Here is a 17,602-nt window from a genome sequence, read left to right on the forward strand (position 1 = left end):
TCTTGGAAAGTTCTGTTTTTAATGGCTATTTCCTCGGCTCGAGGAGTCTCTGAGTTATCAGCCTTACATTGTGATTCTCCTTATCTGATTTTTTTATTCAGACAAGGTAGTTCTGCGTACTAAACCTGGGTTCTTACCTAAGGTAGTCACTAACAAGAATATCAATCAAGAGATTGTTGTTCCATCATTGTGCCCTAACCCTTCTTCAAAGAAGGAACGACTTTTGCACAATCTGGACGTCGTCCGTGCCCTGAAATTTTATTTGCAGGCAACTAAAGATTTTCGTCAAACTTCTTCCCTGTTTGTCATTTATTCTGGACAGAGGAGAGGTCAAAAAGCTTTGGCTACCTCTCTCTCTTTTTGGCTTCGTAGCATAATACGCTTAGCCTATGAGACTGCTGGACAGCAGCCTCCTGAAAGGATTACAGCTCATTCTACTAGAGCTGTGGCTTCCACTTGGGCTTTTAAGAATGAGGCCTCTGTTGAACAGATTTGCAAGGCTGCAACTTGGTCTTCACTTCACACTTTTTCAAAATTTTACAAATTTGACACTTTTGCTTCTTCGGAGGCTGTTTTTGGGAGAAAGGTTCTACAGGCAGTGGTTCCTTCCGTGTAAAGATCCTGCCTGTCCCTCCCGTCATCCGTGTACTTTTAGCTTTGGTATTGGTATCCCATAAGTAATGGATGACCCGTGGACTGACTACACTTAACAGGAGAAAATATAATTTATGCTTACCTGATAAATTCATTTCTCCTGTAGTGTAGTCAGTCCACGGCCCGCCCTGTTTTTTACGGCAGGTCTAAATTTTTTATTTTTTTTTCCCAAAAAGTTTTTTATTGAGGATTAAACATTACATCAGATGTCACAGCGCAGGTGACCAACAGGTTAACATATACATAGACATTATGCCGATGTAATGACACAGTAGGTATAGCTATTAATGAAAATACTGCGCATATAGGTCAAGCATGTCAAGTATGAAATAAGATATCTACCATATAAACCTCATTTTCGATTAATGTGAACTAAGAAATATATCCATTATGAAAACCTCATTTACGAACAGTATGAACAAACTTAGGATACAAGGACCGGGTAGTACCTCAGTCCTACACAGTAACTCAACTTTCTAGGAATTTCGTGAAGTCAGCTTAGGAGTGCCTCTCCGTGTACTGTAACTGGTAATTATAGTGCGCATCTCCAGGCTGGGGGGTTTTAGATTGAGAAGAGGCGGGGGAAGGAGGAGTATGAGCTTTCATACTACATGAGGGGGGAAGGGGGAGACAGGGGGAAGGGGGAGGGACAAGAATATGGTGGTAGGGGTGACTGGAACCTTTAATTCGACTAGGTATTTAGCTTTGAGCTCCCTGGTAGTTAAACCAGGACTCCCAAATCTGCCAGTAAAGCTCTTCCTTGTCCATATGGGAATAGAAACTTTGTTCCATTGTGGCGTACACCTGCATTATAGATGTAACAGCCGTTACATCTGGGGGATGGGTTTGTTTCCAGGCCCTTGCTATTGCCAGTTTTGTGGCCGCTAGGACAAAGATGACCAATTTAGAGACGTGGGTTGGAACACTCCTCGGGAAAATGTGTAGAAGAGCGATTGCAGGAGGCAGGCAGGTCTAAATTTTAATTAAACTACAGTCACCACTGCACCCTATAGTTTCTCCTTTCTCGTATGGTTTCGGTCGAATGACTGTATATGACGTAGAGGGGAGGAGCTATATAGCAGCTCTGCTTGGGTGATCCTCTTGCACTTCCTGTTAGGGAGGAGATATAATCCCATAAGTAATGGATGACCCGTGGACTGACTACACTACAGGAGAAATGAATTTATCAGGTAAGCATAAATTATATTTTTCGCTTGTCTGTTGGCTTTATGTAAACCTCTCCCCTGTTTTCCTTGTCTCCTGAGAAATTTCTTTTTCTTTGGCCCTGTCTCTGTTCTAATATTGGTTGTCTGTTTGTGTAGGGACCTCTCTCTAAAAAATGATGTTCTACTGATGTTGATGGATTTGGTTGGTGTTGTACATTTCTTCTTTCAATAGTGTTTTTTTTTTTTGTACCTTTTATATCAATAATTATGTGACCTATCATTATCTCTATCTAAATGAGCTAATCTATTTTGTATTGGGGCATAAGTATTTCTTGTTGTCAGTGTTTGTTGATTACTAACATTACCCCTATTAAGGTTGTAGCCTCTATTATAATCATTATACCACCCTCTATTAGGATATGAATCTGTTTATTTGGATGCGATTCTGATTGTTTATTTTCCTTATTAGATGGCATACCTTTTATTATTATAATATTGGTTGTTGTATTTTACTTCAATCCATTGGTTTTGGTTCCTCTGGTATGTGTGTTCTCTAGATGTTTGATTCTGTTGATATTTGTTTTCTACTGACTCTTGAGTTTTCTTTTTGTTGTTGTACATTTCCTTTAAATCTATTAAATTTCCATCTATGTGATGTATATGTATCAGCATAATTGCCCTCTTCAAATTGTTTGTAATCTTGGTCATCCCTATCAAATTTGTCTACTTTTACCTTTAATAGATCATTTCTTCTGTTATGTGTGATCAGTCCACGGGTCATCATTACTTCTGGGATATAACTCCTCCCCAACAGGAAATGCAAGAGGATTCACCCAGCAGAGCTGCATATAGCTCCTCCCCTCTACGTCAGTCCCAGTCATTCTCTTGCACCCAACGACTAGATAGGATGTGTGAGAGGATTATGGTGATTATACTTAGTTTTTATGACTTCAATCAAAAGTTTGTTATTTTAAAATAGCACCGGAGCGTGTTATTACTTCTCTGGCAGAGTTTGAGGAAGAATCTGTCAGAGTTTTTTACTATGATTTTAACCGGAGTAGTTAAGATCATATTGCTGTTCTCGGCCATCTGAGGGAGGTAAAGGCTTCAGATCAGGGGACAGCGGGCAGATGAATCTGCATTGAGGTATGTAGCAGTTTTTATTTTCTGAATGGAATTGATGAGAAAATCCTGCCATACCGTTAAAATGACATGTATGTATACACTTCAGTATTCTGGGGATGGTATTTCACCGGAACTACTCTGTTAAAGGTCACTAATCCTTTTTAATAACTATTTATCATGTTAAACGTTTTTGCTGGAATGTAGAATCGTTTACATTGCTGAGGTACTGTGTGAATAAATATTTGGGCATTATTTTCCACTTGGCAGTTTTTTTGCTTTAATTGTGACAGTTTCGTTTCTCTTCACTGCTGTGTGGGAGAGGGAGGGGCCGTTTTTGGCGCTCTTTGCTACGCATCAAAAAATACCAGTCAGTTACTTTTATATTTCCTGCATGATCCGGTTCATCTCTGATAGATCTCAGGGGTCTTCAAACTTCTTTGAAGGGAGGTAAATTCTCTCAGCAGAGCTGTGAGAATTCTTATAGTGACTGTGAATAAAAACGTTGCTTTGTATTTTTTATGTCAAATTTAATTATTGTTATTTTACTAATGGGAACAAACCTTTGCTAAAAGTTTTGTTGTTTTAAAGTTTGATGCTATAACTGTTTTTCAGTTCATTATTTCAACTGTCATTTAATCGTTAGTACCTCTTTGAGGCACAGTACGTTTTTTGCTAAAAAAGATTATAACCAAGTTGTAAGTTTTTTGCTAGTGTGTTAAACATGTCTGACTCAGAGGAAGATATCTGTGTCATTTGTTCCAATGCCAAGGTGGAGCCCAATAGAAATTTATGTACTAACTGTATTGATGCTACTTTAAATAAAAGTCAATCTGTACAATGTGAACAAATTTCACCAAACAGCGAGGGGAGAGTTATGCCGACTAACTCGCCTCACGCGGCAGTACCTGCATCTCCCGCCCGGGAGGTGCGTGATATTTTGGCGCCTAGTACATCTGGGCGGCCATTACAGATAACATTACAAGATATGGCTACTGTTATGACTGAAGTTTTGTCTAAATTACCAGAACTAAGAGGCAAGCGTGATCACTCTGGGGTGAGAACAGAGTGCGCTGACAATGCTAGGGCCATGTCTGATACTGCGTCACAGCTCGCAGAGCATGAGGACGGAGAGCTTCATTCTGTGGGTGACGGTTCTGATCCAAACAGATTGGACTCAGATATTTCAAATTTTAAATTTAAATTGGAGAACCTCCGTGTATTACTAGGGGAGGTCTTAGCAGCTCTCAACGATTGTAACACCGTTGCAATACCAGAGAAACTGTGTAGGTTGGATAAATACTTTGCGGTACCGGCGAGTACTGACGTTTTTCCTATACCTAAGAGACTAACTGAAATTGTTACTAAGGAGTGGGATAGACCCGGTGTGCCGTTCTCACCCCCTCCAATATTTAGAAAGATGTTTCCAATAGACGCCACCACTCGGGACTTATGGCAAACGGTCCCCAAGGTGGAGGGAGCAGTTTCTACTTTAGCTAAGCGTACCACTATCCCGGTGGAGGATAGCTGTGCTTTCTCAGATCCAATGGATAAAAAATTAGAGGGTTACCTTAAGAAAATGTTTGTTCAACAAGGTTTTATATTACAACCCCTTGCATGTATCGCGCCGATTACGGCTGCGGCAGCATTTTGGATTGAGTCGCTTGAAGAGAACCTTAGTTCATCTACGCTAGACGACATTACGGACAGGCTTAGAGTCCTTAAACTAGCTAATTCCTTCATTTCGGAGGCCGTAGTACATTTAACCAAACTTACGGCTAAGAACTCAGGATTCGCCATACAGGCACGTAGGGCGCTGTGGCTAAAATCCTGGTCAGCTGATGTTACTTCTAAGTCCAAATTACTTAATATACCTTTCAAGGGGCAGTCTTTATTTGGGCCCGGTTTGAAAGAGATTATCGCTGACATTACAGGAGGTAAGGGCCACGCCCTACCTCAAGACAAAGCCAAAGCTAAGGCTAGACAGTCTAATTTTCGTCCCTTTCGAAACTTCAAAACAGGAGCAGCATCAACCTCCACTGCACCAAAACAGGAAGGAGCTGTTGCTCGTTACAGGCAAGGCTGGAAGCCTAACCAGTCCTGGAACAAGAGCAAGCAGGCCAGGAAACCTGCTGCTGCCCCAAAGACAGCATGAACCGAGAGCCCCCGATCCGGGACCGGATCTAGTGGGGGGCAGACTCTCTCTCTTCGCCCAGGCCTGGGCAAGAGATGTTCAGGATCCCTGGGCACTAGAGATCATATCTCAGGGATACCTTCTAGACTTCAAATTATCTCCCCCAAGAGGGAGATTTCATCTGTCAAGGTTGTCAACAAACCAGATAAAGAAAGAAGCGTTTCTACGCTGCGTACAAGATCTGTTAATAATGGGAGTGATCCATCCGGTTCCGCGGTCGGAACAAGGACAAGGGTTCTACTCAAACCTGTTTGTGGTTCCCAAAAAAGAGGGAACTTTCAGGCCAATCTTAGATTTAAAGATTCTAAACAAATTCCTAAGAGTTCCATCGTTCAAAATGGAAACTATTCGGACAATCTTACCCATGATCCAAGAGGGTCAGTACATGACCACAGTGGATTTAAAGGATGCTTACCTTCACATACCGATCCACAAAGATCATCACCGGTATCTAAGGTTTGCCTTCTTAGACAGGCACTACCAGTTTGTAGCTCTTCCATTCGGATTGGCTACGGCTCCAAGAATCTTCACAAAGGTTCTGGGTGCCCTTCTGGCGGTACTAAGACCGCGAGGGATTTCGGTAGCTCCATACCTAGACGACATTCTAATACAAGCTTCAAGCTTTCAAACTGCCAAGTCTCATACAGAGTTAGTTCTGGCATTTCTAAGGTCGCATGGATGGAAAGTGAACGAAAAGAAGAGTTCTCTTTTTCCTCTCACAAGAGTTCCATTCTTGGGGACTCTTATAGATTCTGTAGAAATGAAGATTTACCTGACAGAGGACAGGTTAACAAAGCTTCAAAATGCATGCCGTGTCCTTCATTCCATTCAACACCCGTCAGTAGCTCAATGCATGGAGGTGATCGGCTTAATGGTAGCGGCAATGGACATAGTACCTTTTGCACGCCTACACCTCAGACCTCTGCAATTATGCATGCTAAGTCAGTGGAATGGGGATTACTCAGATTTGTCCCCTACTCTGAATCTGAATCAAGAGACCAGAAATTCTCTTCTATGGTGGCTTCATCGGCCACACCTGTCCAGGGGGATGCCATTCAGCAGGCCAGACTGGACAATTGTAACAACAGACGCCAGCCTACTAGGTTGGGGCGCTGTCTGGAATTCTCTAAAGGCTCAGGGACTATGGAATCAGGAGGAGAGTCTCCTTCCAATAAACATTCTGGAATTGAGGGCAGTTCTCAATGCCCTTCTAGCTTGGCCCCAATTAACAACTCGGGGGTTCATCAGGTTTCAGTCGGACAACATCACGACTGTAGCTTACATCAACCATCAGGGAGGGACAAGAAGCTCCCTAGCAATGGTGGAAGTATCAAAGATAATTCGCTGGGCAGAGTCTCACTCTTGCCACCTGTCAGCAATCCACATCCCGGGAGTGGAGAACTGGGAGGCGGATTTCTTGAGTCGCCAGACTTTTCATCCGGGGGAGTGGGAACTTCATCCGGAAGTCTTTGCCCAAATACTTCGACGTTGGGGCAAACCAGAGATAGATCTCATGGCGTCTCGCCAGAACGCCAAACTTCCTCGCTACGGGTCCAGATCCAGGGATCCGGGAGCGGTTCTGATAGATGCTTTGACAGCACCTTGGAACTTCGGGATGGCTTATGTGTTTCCACCCTTTCCACTGCTTCCTCGATTGATTGCCAAAATCAAGCAGGAGAGAGCATCAGTGATTCTAATAGCGCCTGCATGGCCACGCAGGACTTGGTATGCAGATCTAGTGGACATGTCATCCTGTCCGCCTTGGTCTCTACCTCTAAGACAGGACCTTCTGATACAGGGTCCATTCAAACATCAAAATCTAACTTCTCTGAAGCTGACTGCTTGGAAATTGAACGTTTGATTTTATCAAAACGTGGTTTTTCTGAGTCGGTTATTGATACCCTGATACAGGCTAGGAAGCCTGTTACCAGAAAGATTTACCATAAAATATGGCGTAAATACCTATACTGGTGCGAATCCAAACATTACTCCTGGAGTAAGGTTAGGATCTCTAGGATATTGTCTTTTCTACAAGAAGGGTTAGAAAAGGGTTTATCAGCTAGTTCATTAAAGGGACAGATTTCAGCTCTGTCCATCTTGTTACACAGGCGTCTGTCAGAAAATCCAGACGTCCAGGCTTTTTGTCAGGCTTTAGCTAGGATCAAGCCTGTGTTTAAAGCTGTTGCTCCGCCATGGAGTTTAAACTTAGTTCTTAACGTTTTACAGGGTGTTCCATTTGAACCCCTTCATTCCATTGATATAAAATTGTTATCTTGGAAAGTTCTGTTTTTAATGGCTATTTCCTCGGCTCGAAGAGTCTCTGAGTTATCAGCCTTACATTGTGATTCTCCTTATCTGATTTTTCACTCAGACAAGGTAGTTCTGCGTACTAAACCTGGGTTCTTACCTAAGGTGGTCACTAACAGGAATATCAATCAAGAGATTGTTGTTCCATCCTTGTGTCCAAATCCTTCTTCAAAGAAGGAACGTCTTCTACACAATCTGGATGTAGTTCGTGCCCTCAAGTTCTACTTGCAGGCAACTAAAGATTTTCGCCAAACTTCTTCCCTGTTTGTCGTTTATTCTGGACAGAGGAGAGGTCAAAAAGCTTCTGCTACCTCTCTCTCTTTTTGGCTTCGTAGCATAATACGTTTAGCCTATGAGACTGCTGGTCAGCAGCCTCCTGAAAGAATTACAGCTCACTCCACTAGAGCTGTGGCTTCCACTTGGGCCTTTAAGAATGAGGCCTCTGTTGAACAGATTTGCAAGGCTGCAACTTGGTCTTCGCTTCATACTTTTTCCAAATTTTACAAATTTGACACTTTTGCTTCTTCGGAGGCTATTTTTGGGAGAAAGGTTCTTCAGGCAGTGGTTCCTTCTGTATAATGAGCCTGCCTATCCCTCCCGTCATCCGTGTACTTTTGCTTTGGTATTGGTATCCCAGAAGTAATGATGACCCGTGGACTGATCACACATAACAGAAGAAAACATAATTTATGCTTACCTGATAAATTCCTTTCTTCTGTTGTGTGATCAGTCCACGGCCCGCCCTGTTTCAAGGCAGGTAAATATCTTTTAAATTATACTCCAGTCACCACTTCACCCTTGGTTACTCCTTTCTCGTTGATTCTTGGTCGAATGACTGGGACTGACGTAGAGGGGAGGAGCTATATGCAGCTCTGCTGGGTGAATCCTCTTGCATTTCCTGTTGGGGAGGAGTTATATCCCAGAAGTAATGATGACCCGTGGACTGATCACACAACAGAAGAAAGGAATTTATCAGGTAAGCATAAATTATGTTTTTTCATTTCTTCCATCGTCCCAATACAAAATAGATTTACTCCTTTAGATATATGGGGTTAGTCTCACAGTTATAATATAGTAAGTAGTCCATGGAGTACTGTCCATTTTACAAAGAGTTTGTGAGTATGATAATACCTGAATGATATTTGTATCTTGGTAAAGGAGGCATTGTAACCGCCGATGTTAGATACAAAATAAAAGTTAACATTTACATTGGGTTTTTTTAACAAAATAATTGAAATAACATGAAAACGTTAAAACATTGAATCATCTTCTGCAATAAAATAAGATGTGTGACTTGGTTGGGAGTTTCATTAGAGTGGTGGGCAGCAGTCCTATATCTCAATGTGCAAGACCATAGCTATACTGTAATATAAGTCCATCTGGTCTATTAATTGATAGTGTAATTTTTCTAGTAGGGTTGTGGAATGTACTTGGGAGCACCATTCTGAGATGGTGGGCACCGTTTTTTGTTTCCAATATCTAGGAATAACCTGTAGAGCGTTGTTTTGCGTTTTCGATAATTTAGGAATAGGTTTAGGTAGTAATATGTTAGCGGTTTCCAATGGTATGTGTGTAGAAAGTAGTTTATTTATCTCTGCTATCACTGAGGACCAACATTTTGAGATAATTGGGCATGACCACCATATGTGGATGAGTGCCTCTTTCTCCACATTCTCTCCCGCATCTATCTGATGCATTGGGAAAGATTGCTTTAATCCAGTTTGGGGTTAAATACCATCTTAATAGTACCTTGTAATTAGTTTCTAGTATTGATGCCGAAATGGATGCTTTGGCTGTTCATAGGAATATAGTGTTCCATTCTTCCCTAGATGGGAGAGTCATAAGGTCCCGTGACCAAGCATTAGTGTATGAAGGTAATAGGGGAGGTTTCGGTGTTATTAGTAGTTTATATATCAATGATAGTGTTCCTCTAATTTAAAGATTCCCTGAGCACAAAATCTCAAATGGATGTCTGAAGAGGTTATGTTTGTTAAGGTGTGTTGATGAGGTGTTGGAGCTGAAGATAGGTAAGCCAGTTCTTGAAAGGGTCTAAACCATTTTCAATTAGTTCTGTTTGTTTTTAATCTTTCTCCAATTGGTATGTTGTTGGTGTGGCGGAAGAGTTCCGCAAATGGTAGAGAGTCGTCTAACATTATAGACGTCAATGGGGATGGTATTGAGGAGATAGTTTGGTGTATTAAGGATCGTTTTCCAGGTTTGGAATATTTCATTCACTATAGGGTAGGTGTGTGTTATTTTGGGCCATGTTTTCATCAGGAGCCAGCATCTACCTCCTAGTTGCCTTTCTTGTAGCAGGTGATGTTCTAATTGGACCCATTCTTTATGGTTTGCATTCATTTTTACACCAATCTACTATTCTTTGGAGTATGGCTGCTCTTCTGTATTTTACCAAAAAAGGTACTCCCAATCCCCTATTCTGTTTAGATAGTTAAAGGGTGGATTTGGATACTCTAGGACTGTTCCATGCCATATATATTTATGTAATAGAGTATGAAATGTGGGTATATAGGAGTCAGGGAGGGTCTGGAATAGATATAGTACTCTAGGTAAAATGGTCATTTTCACTGCATGTATGCAACCCAGCCAAGAAAAAGGGGCTTCTAAAATATTTATCTGCAGCATTCATGTGATATGTGATTCATATAATTTAATTCTGAATATTATGGGCTTTCCAAATTCCTGTAATCCACACATTCATAGGTTGCACACTCTAGTAAGCTATTTATAACTGTCCCTAATTGGCCTTAGCAGAAAAACAAACCATAGTAACAATATGGCGGCGCTCACTGCTTTATTGAGATTAGAATGTTACCAATATTTTTTCAATATTCAAAAAAACTGTCATTTTAAATTTTTTTTTTATATATTATTCTCAGATTAATATTTGCTCTGAATAAATCATTCTATCAGTGATTTATTTAGTTTTTAATGTCCCTTTAAGAAATGGTTAGGTTATCTGACCCCCTTCTGGAGTAAAACCAAGTTTTAACTATGAGTTGTTTCGATGTTGCAATGATCCTTTATTTAAATAATAAACTGCCTCAAAAGCTGATCCATAACTTGTTTTTATGTTGTGTAGAATGACAGTAATGACAGAAGAAGCAATGAACGCTCGGAATCTCAGAGCAATGGGCAGACACAGAGCAGCTCCCAGCAAGTGCTGGAACAGGATGATGAAGAGGATGAAGAATTGACGTTAAAGTATGGAGCCAAACATGTAATCATGCTGTTTGTGCCCGTCACACTCTGCATGGTCGTTGTCGTCGCAACTATCAAGTCCGTGAGCTTTTACACTCGGAACGATGGACAGCTGTAAGTGGTGATACACTGTGATCTTAGTATCCCTGTCTGTTCAGTCTTTCATGCTCTCCTTTTTATAATGAGAAAACGGATTAATCAATATAATAATTTTCTTTAGACCCCCAAAATGACTGATATGGCATTTGGTTTATTCACAGGAGCATAATTGTTTATTTTACTAAATTATATCAGCACACCTTTCATGTTCACATTGCACACAAAATATCTAAAAATATCTGTTCTGAGATGTTGGTGAAAACACCAGATCTGCAAAATCCAGGCAGTCAGAGCACTTTTTTTAATCCCATAAGTATGTGGTTTTATAGAATTGTGTAATACAGAGTACACCATTCCAAACAGATACTTGGATATTATTGATCTTTGTTCTGTTGAAAAGCACAGGTGTCACATTTCATTAACTTGCTAATTCAATTTACATTTTCATAAATGCATATTGATTATTGGATTATTTGGAACCACGTTGAATAAGATGGAAATATCCCAGGAGCCTTTTTTATTTGAGCACCTTACCCTTCTTGCTCGTACCAGTACTGCTTTTACCTATTTTGAGTATGGTATTAAAATGATTGAAAACAAAAGGGTATGCAGCCGCACAAATGTAAAAGAGGCACCAAGAAAAAAAGGCCGTTTAAAACTAAAACAGCTTTATTAGGTTTAAAAACCAAAGTACATAGCCAAAATTGTCCTCACAATGGTTTTTAAACCTAATAAAGTCGTTTTAGTTTTAAACAACCTTTTTTCTTGGTGCCTCTTTTACATTTGTGCGGCTGCATACCCTTTTTGATTTGGATTTTCAATTTTGGCCGTTTGGCCATTGCAGCTTGCACCCCTTCCAGCTGGAGCCTTGTGATTTGTTCCACTTCCTCTCTTCTGTTACACACAGTACTCTGAAGGCTGCAGCGACGAGGACTGTTTGTTTATTAAAATGATTGGTCACTTTTCCTCATCCATTGGCCTCTTTGGGCACAGATGTTTATTTGTCTGAAAATACACAGATAATACAAACAGATAAACATCCTAAATGCAGAAAAAACCAGCCACATTTTAACTTTGGTACCAGATCTTGGTACAAAGCATTGTTTGGGTTAGAGCATACTTAAAATGTAGCCTCTAATAAAATCGTAAAAGGGCACCTCCTTTTTAGTTAGTTATTTAGGGTAGAATAGTATAAAATCTGCATAAGTTAAGTAATTATCAAGTCAGGTCTTTTTATACATTAGCTGTAAAAAATAAAATAAAATAGATTGACTGGGACCCACCAACCATTAATATTATATAAAATATATTGTAATCATCATTGCATGTGAAGCTACCACTCTTAAATGGAAAACTTAAATATAAATCAAAATGTAAACAGCACAGAGCAGGAATATAGCCTAGGTATTATAATGATTATATTATTTTTTAAATAAAGTTGCTTTAGAAATACTTGCTACATTGATAAAATATCATACTCTAATATATATTCAAAAATGATATATAGAGCATAGTATAGTGCTGGACAAGCTACAAAAGTGTTCACTCTCAGGCTGAGTATATATACTTTAATATCAGCCCCTGAGTTAAATAATTAGCTAAATTTAAATAAAATACCAGGGAAAGTCTGTTTTTTTTTGTTTAAAATTTGTTCTTTTTTCTTCATAAGTGGAAAGAGTCCACAGCTGCATTGATTACTTTTGGGAAATAAGAACCTGACCACCAGAAAGAGGCAAAGACACCCCAGCCAAAGGCTTAAATACTCCTCCCACTTCCCTCATCCCCCAGTCATTCTTTGCCTTTCGTCCCAGGAAGTTGGCAGAGAAGTGTGAGAAGTTTGTTTTCGTCTCTTATGGAGGGTAGTACTCTTCAACATGGGACAGGAGTTTTAAGTAATCCTGTCAGTCTCTCAGTGAGGGCTTGGATGAAAGTTAGAGTCCGGAGATGCAGGAAGAGTCTTTCTGCGAAACCATCCTACTAATTTTAACAACTCCACAAGCAATCGGCGTTGTCTAACTTCGCTTCACTGCCTGCTTTTTTCTCTCAAGTTCATTGCGGAGGCGAGGCTACTATCCGTCACACTTGAAGGGCCGTATTCCTGTTCCAGGGCGTAGATTCCGGTAAGATCATTTAATTTTACTTCTTCATGAATGTACTGTAACTCATTTTTTCCTGCGAACTCACATGGAAAATACAGGGTCTCAGTTGGACTCCTTTAGTATCTTGGAATCAAGGGTTAATAATTCCTGAGAGGGATTATTGATCAGGGTTTTTTCTCTTGTTAAGTGTATTCAGTCCACGGGTCATCCATTACTTATGGAATATATTCTCTTCCCAACAGGAAATTGCAAGAGGATCACCCAAGCAGAGCTGCTACATAGCTCCTCCCCTCACATGTCATATTCAGTCATTCTCTTGCAACTTAATAGATAGGACGTTGTGAGAGGTCTGTGGTGTTTTTATACTTAGTTTATTTCTTCAATCAAAAGTTTGTTATTTTAAAATGACACCGGCGTGTGTTGTTTATTCTCAGGCAGTATTTGGAAGAAGAATCTGCCTGCGTTTTCTATGATCTTAGCGGCAGTAACTAAGATCCACTGGCTGTTCTCGCATATTCTGAGGAGTGAGGTAACTTTCAGAAAGGGAATAGCGTGCGGGGAACCCTGCAAACAAGGTATGTGTGTAAAATTATTTACAGTTTTTTCCAAGTCTGCTAGTCTTATTGCTAGTCTGTTTAAACATGTCTGACACAGATGAATCTGTTTGTTCACTATGTTTAAAGGCCACTGTGGAGCCCCACAGAAACATGTGTACTAAATGTATTGATTTCACTTTAAATAATAAAGGTCAGTCTTTATCTATAAAGGAATTATCACCAGACAACGAGGGGGAAGTTATGACGTGTCAGTACCTTCGCCTCCCGCTCAGGAGGCGCGTGATATTGTGGCGCCAAGTGCATCAGGGACGGCCATACAAATCACCTTACAAGACATGGCTAATATTATGAATAATACCCTGACAGAAGTATTATCTAAATTGCCAGAATTAAGAGGCAAGCGCGATTGCTCTAGGGTAAGAATAGAGCACGCTGGTGCTACAAGAGCCATGTCAGATACTGCGTCACAGTTTGCAGAACATGAGGACGGAGACCTTCATTCTGTAGGTGACGGATCTGATCCAGGGAAACCCGGATTCAGAGATCTCTAATTTTAAATTTAAGCTTGAGAACCTCCGTGTATTGCTAGGGGAGGTTTTAGCGGCTCTGAATGACTGTATCACAGTTGCGATTCCAGAGAAATTATGTAGGCTGGATAGATACTATGCAGTACCGGTGTGTACCGACATTTTTCCTATACCTAAAAGGCTTACAGAAATTATTAGCAAGGAGTGGGATAGACCTGGTGTGCCCTTTTCCCCACCTCCTATATTTAGAAAAATGTTTCCAATAGACGCCACTACACGGAACTTATGGCAGACGGTCCCTAAGGTGGAGGGAGCAGTTTCTACTTTAGCTAAGCGTACCATTATCCCGGTGGAAGATAGTTGTGCTTTTTCGGATCCAATGGATAAAAAATTGGAGGGTTACCTTAAGAAAATGTTTGTTCAAGAAGGTTTTATCTTACAGCCCCTTGCATGCATTGCGCCTGTCACTGCTGCTGCAGCATTTTGGTTTGAGTCTCTAGAAGAGGCCATTCACTCAGCTCCATTGGATGAAATTATGGACAAGCTTAAAGCACTTAAGCTAGCTAATGCATTTGTTTCTGATGCCATTGTACATCTAACTAAACTAACGGCTAAGAATTCTGGTTTTGCCATTCAAGCGCGCAGAGCGTTATGGCTTAAATCCTCGTCAGCTGATGTGACTTCTAAATCTAAATTACTTAATATTCCTTTCAAGGGGCAAACCTTATTCGGGCCCGGCTTGAAAGAAATTATCGCTGACATTACGGGAGGTAAGGGTCATACCCTTCCTCAGGACAAGGCCAAACAGTCTAATTTTCGTGCCTTTCGAAACTTCAAGGCAGGAGCAACGTCAACTTCCTCCGCCCCAAAACAGGAAGGAACCGTTGTTTGTTACAGACAGGCCTGGAAGACTAACCAGTCCTGGAACAAGGGCAAGCAGTCAAGAAAACCTGCTACTGCCCCTAAGACAGCATGAAGGGATGGCCCCCTATCTGGAAACGGATCTAGTGGGGGGCAGACTTTCTCTCTTTGCCCAGGCGTGGGCAAGAGATGTCCAGGATCCCTGGGCGTTGGAGATCATATCTCAGGGATATCTTCTGGACTTCAAGGCTTCTCCTCCTCTAGGGAGATTTCATCTTTCAAGGTTATCAGAAAACCAAATAAAGAAAGAGGCATTCCTATGTTGCATACAAGACCTCCTAGTAATGGGAGTGATCCACCCAGTTAAGCGGACGGAACAAGGACAGGGATTTTATTCAAATCTGTTCGTGGTTCCCAAGAAAGAGGGTACCTTCAGGCCAATTTTGGACCTAAAGATTTTAAACAAATTCCTAAGAGTTCCATCATTCAAAATGGAAACTATTCGGACTATCCTACCCATGATCCAAGAGGGTCAGTGGATTTAAAGGATTGCCTACCTTCACATACCGATTCACAAAGATCATCATCGGTTCCTAAGATTTGCCTTCCTAGACAGGCATTACCAGTTCGTAGCTCTTCCCTTCGGGTTGGCTACGGCCCCAAGAATCTTTACAAAGGTGCTGGGCTCTCTTCTGGCGGTTCTAAGACCGCGAGGCATAGCGGTGGCTCCGTATCTAGACGACATCCTGATACAGGCGACAAGCTTTCAAATTGCCAAGTCTCATACAGAGATAGTTCTGGAATTTCTAAGGTCGCATGGGTGGAAGGTGAACGTGGAAAAGAGTTCTCTATCACCACTCACAAGAGTCTCCTTCCTAGGGACTCTGATAGATTCTGTAAAAATGAAAATTTACCTGACGGAGGCCAGGTTATCAAAACTCTTAAATGCTTGCCGGGTCCTTCATTCCATTCCACGCCCGTCAGTGGCTCAGTGCATGGAAGTAATCGGCTTAATGGTAGCGGCAATGGACATAGTGCCATTTGCGCGCCTGCATCTCAGACCGCTGCAATTATGCATGCTAAGTCAGTGGAATGGGGATTACTCAGATTTGTCCCCTCTACTAAATCTGGATCAAAAGACCAGAGATTCTCTTCTCTGGTGGTTATCTCGGGTCCATCTGTCCAGGGGCATGACCTTTCGCAGGCCAGATTGGACGATTGTAACAACAGATGCCAGCCTCCTAGGCTGGGGCGCAGTCTGGAATTCCCTGAAGGCTCAGGGATCCTGGACTCAGGAGGAGAAACTCCTCCCAATAAATATTCTGGAGCTAAGGGCAATATTCAACGCTCTTCTAGCTTGGCCTCAGCTAGCAACACTGAGGTTCATCAGATTTCAGTCGGACAACATCACGACTGTGGCTTATATCAACCATCAAGGGGGAACCAGGAGCTCCCTAGCGATGTTGGAAGTCTCAAAGATAATTCGCTGGGCAGAGTCTCATTCTTGCCACTTGTCAGCGATCCACATCCCAGGAGTGGAGAACTGGGAGGCGGACTTTCTAAGTCATCAGACTTTTCATCCGGGGGAGTGGGAACTCCATCCGGAGGTATTTGCTCAACTGGTCCATCGTTGGGGCAAACTAGAACTGGATCTCATGGCGTCTCGCCAGAACGCCAAACTTCCTCTTTACGGTTCCAGGTCCAGGGACCCGGGAGCGAAGCTGATAGATGCTCTAGCAGCTCCTTGGTTTTTCAACATGGCTTATGTGTTTCCACCGTTTCCTCTGCTCCCTCGACTGATTGCCAAGATCAAACAGGAGAGAGCATCAGTGATTCTGATAGCGCCTGCGTGGCCACGCAGGACCTGGTATGCAGACCTAGTGGTCATGTCGTCCTGTCCTCCATGGACTCTACCTTTTGAGGAAAGACCTTCTAATACAAGGTCCCTTCAATCATCCAAATCTAATTTCTCTGACGCTGACTGCGTGGAGATTGAACGCTTGATCCTATCAAAGCGTGGCTTCTCCGAGCCAGTTATTGATACTTTGATACAGGCACGAAAGCCTGTTACCAGAAAAATCTACCATAAGATATGGCGTAAATACCTGTATTGGTGCGATTCCAAGAGTTACTCGTGGAGTAAGGTTAGGATTCCGAGGATATTGTCTTTTCTCCAAGAGGGCTTTGAAAAAGGCTTATCAGCTAGTTCTTTAAAAGGACAGATTTCTGCTCTGTCTATTCTTTTGCACAAGCGTCTGGCAGAAGTTCCAGACATCCAGGCTTTTTGTCAAGCTTTAGCTAGGATTAAGCCTTTATTTAAAGCTGTTGCTCCTCCATGGAGCTTAAACTTGGTTCTTAAAGTTCTTCAAGGAGTTCAGTTTGAACCCCTTCATTCCGTTGATATTAAACTTTTATCTTGGAAAGTTCTATTTTTGATGGCTATTTCCTCAGCTCGAAGAGTCTCGGAATTGTCTGCCTTACACTGTGATTCTCCTTATCTGATTTTCCATTCAGACAAGGTAGTTCTGCGTACTAAACCTTGGTTTTTACCTAAGGTAGTCTCTAACAGGAATATCAATCAAGAGATTGTTGTTCCGTCATTATGTCCTAATCCTCCTTCAAGGAAGGAACGACTTTTGCATAATCTGGACGTAGTCTGTGCCCTGAAATTCTATTTACAGGCAACTAAAGATTTTCGTCAAACTTCTTCCCTGTTTGTCGTTTACTCTGGACAGAGGAGAGGTCAAAAAGCTTCGGCAACCTCTCTCTCCTTTTGGCTTCGTAGCATAATACGTTT

The 17,602-nt window shown here is 41.6% G+C and overlaps 1 protein-coding gene and 1 long non-coding RNA gene across 4 annotated transcripts in view; one reads left to right on the forward strand and one right to left on the reverse strand.

Annotated features, from left to right (window-relative positions):
• The window catches only part of PSEN1 (presenilin 1), a 332,444-nt gene that overhangs the window by 34,686 nt on the left and 280,156 nt on the right, over window positions 1-17,602 (forward strand). For all 3 annotated transcript variants that reach the window (XM_053697784.1, XM_053697782.1, XM_053697783.1), the window contains one exon: window positions 10,544-10,776. In XM_053697784.1, coding sequence (XP_053553759.1) covers window positions 10,544-10,776 — 233 coding nt within the window. The remainder of the gene's footprint in view (window positions 1-10,543; window positions 10,777-17,602) is intronic.
• Window positions 11,547-17,602, reverse strand: part of LOC128645046 (uncharacterized) — a 43,069-nt gene continuing 37,013 nt past the window's right edge. The window contains exon 3 of the long non-coding RNA XR_008400070.1: window positions 11,547-11,766. This is a non-coding gene — a long non-coding RNA (uncharacterized LOC128645046). The remainder of the gene's footprint in view (window positions 11,767-17,602) is intronic.

Source organism: Bombina bombina, chromosome 1 (assembly GCF_027579735.1).
Source record: "Bombina bombina isolate aBomBom1 chromosome 1, aBomBom1.pri, whole genome shotgun sequence".
In the NCBI taxonomy this organism is placed as follows: Eukaryota; Metazoa; Chordata; class Amphibia; order Anura; family Bombinatoridae; genus Bombina; species Bombina bombina.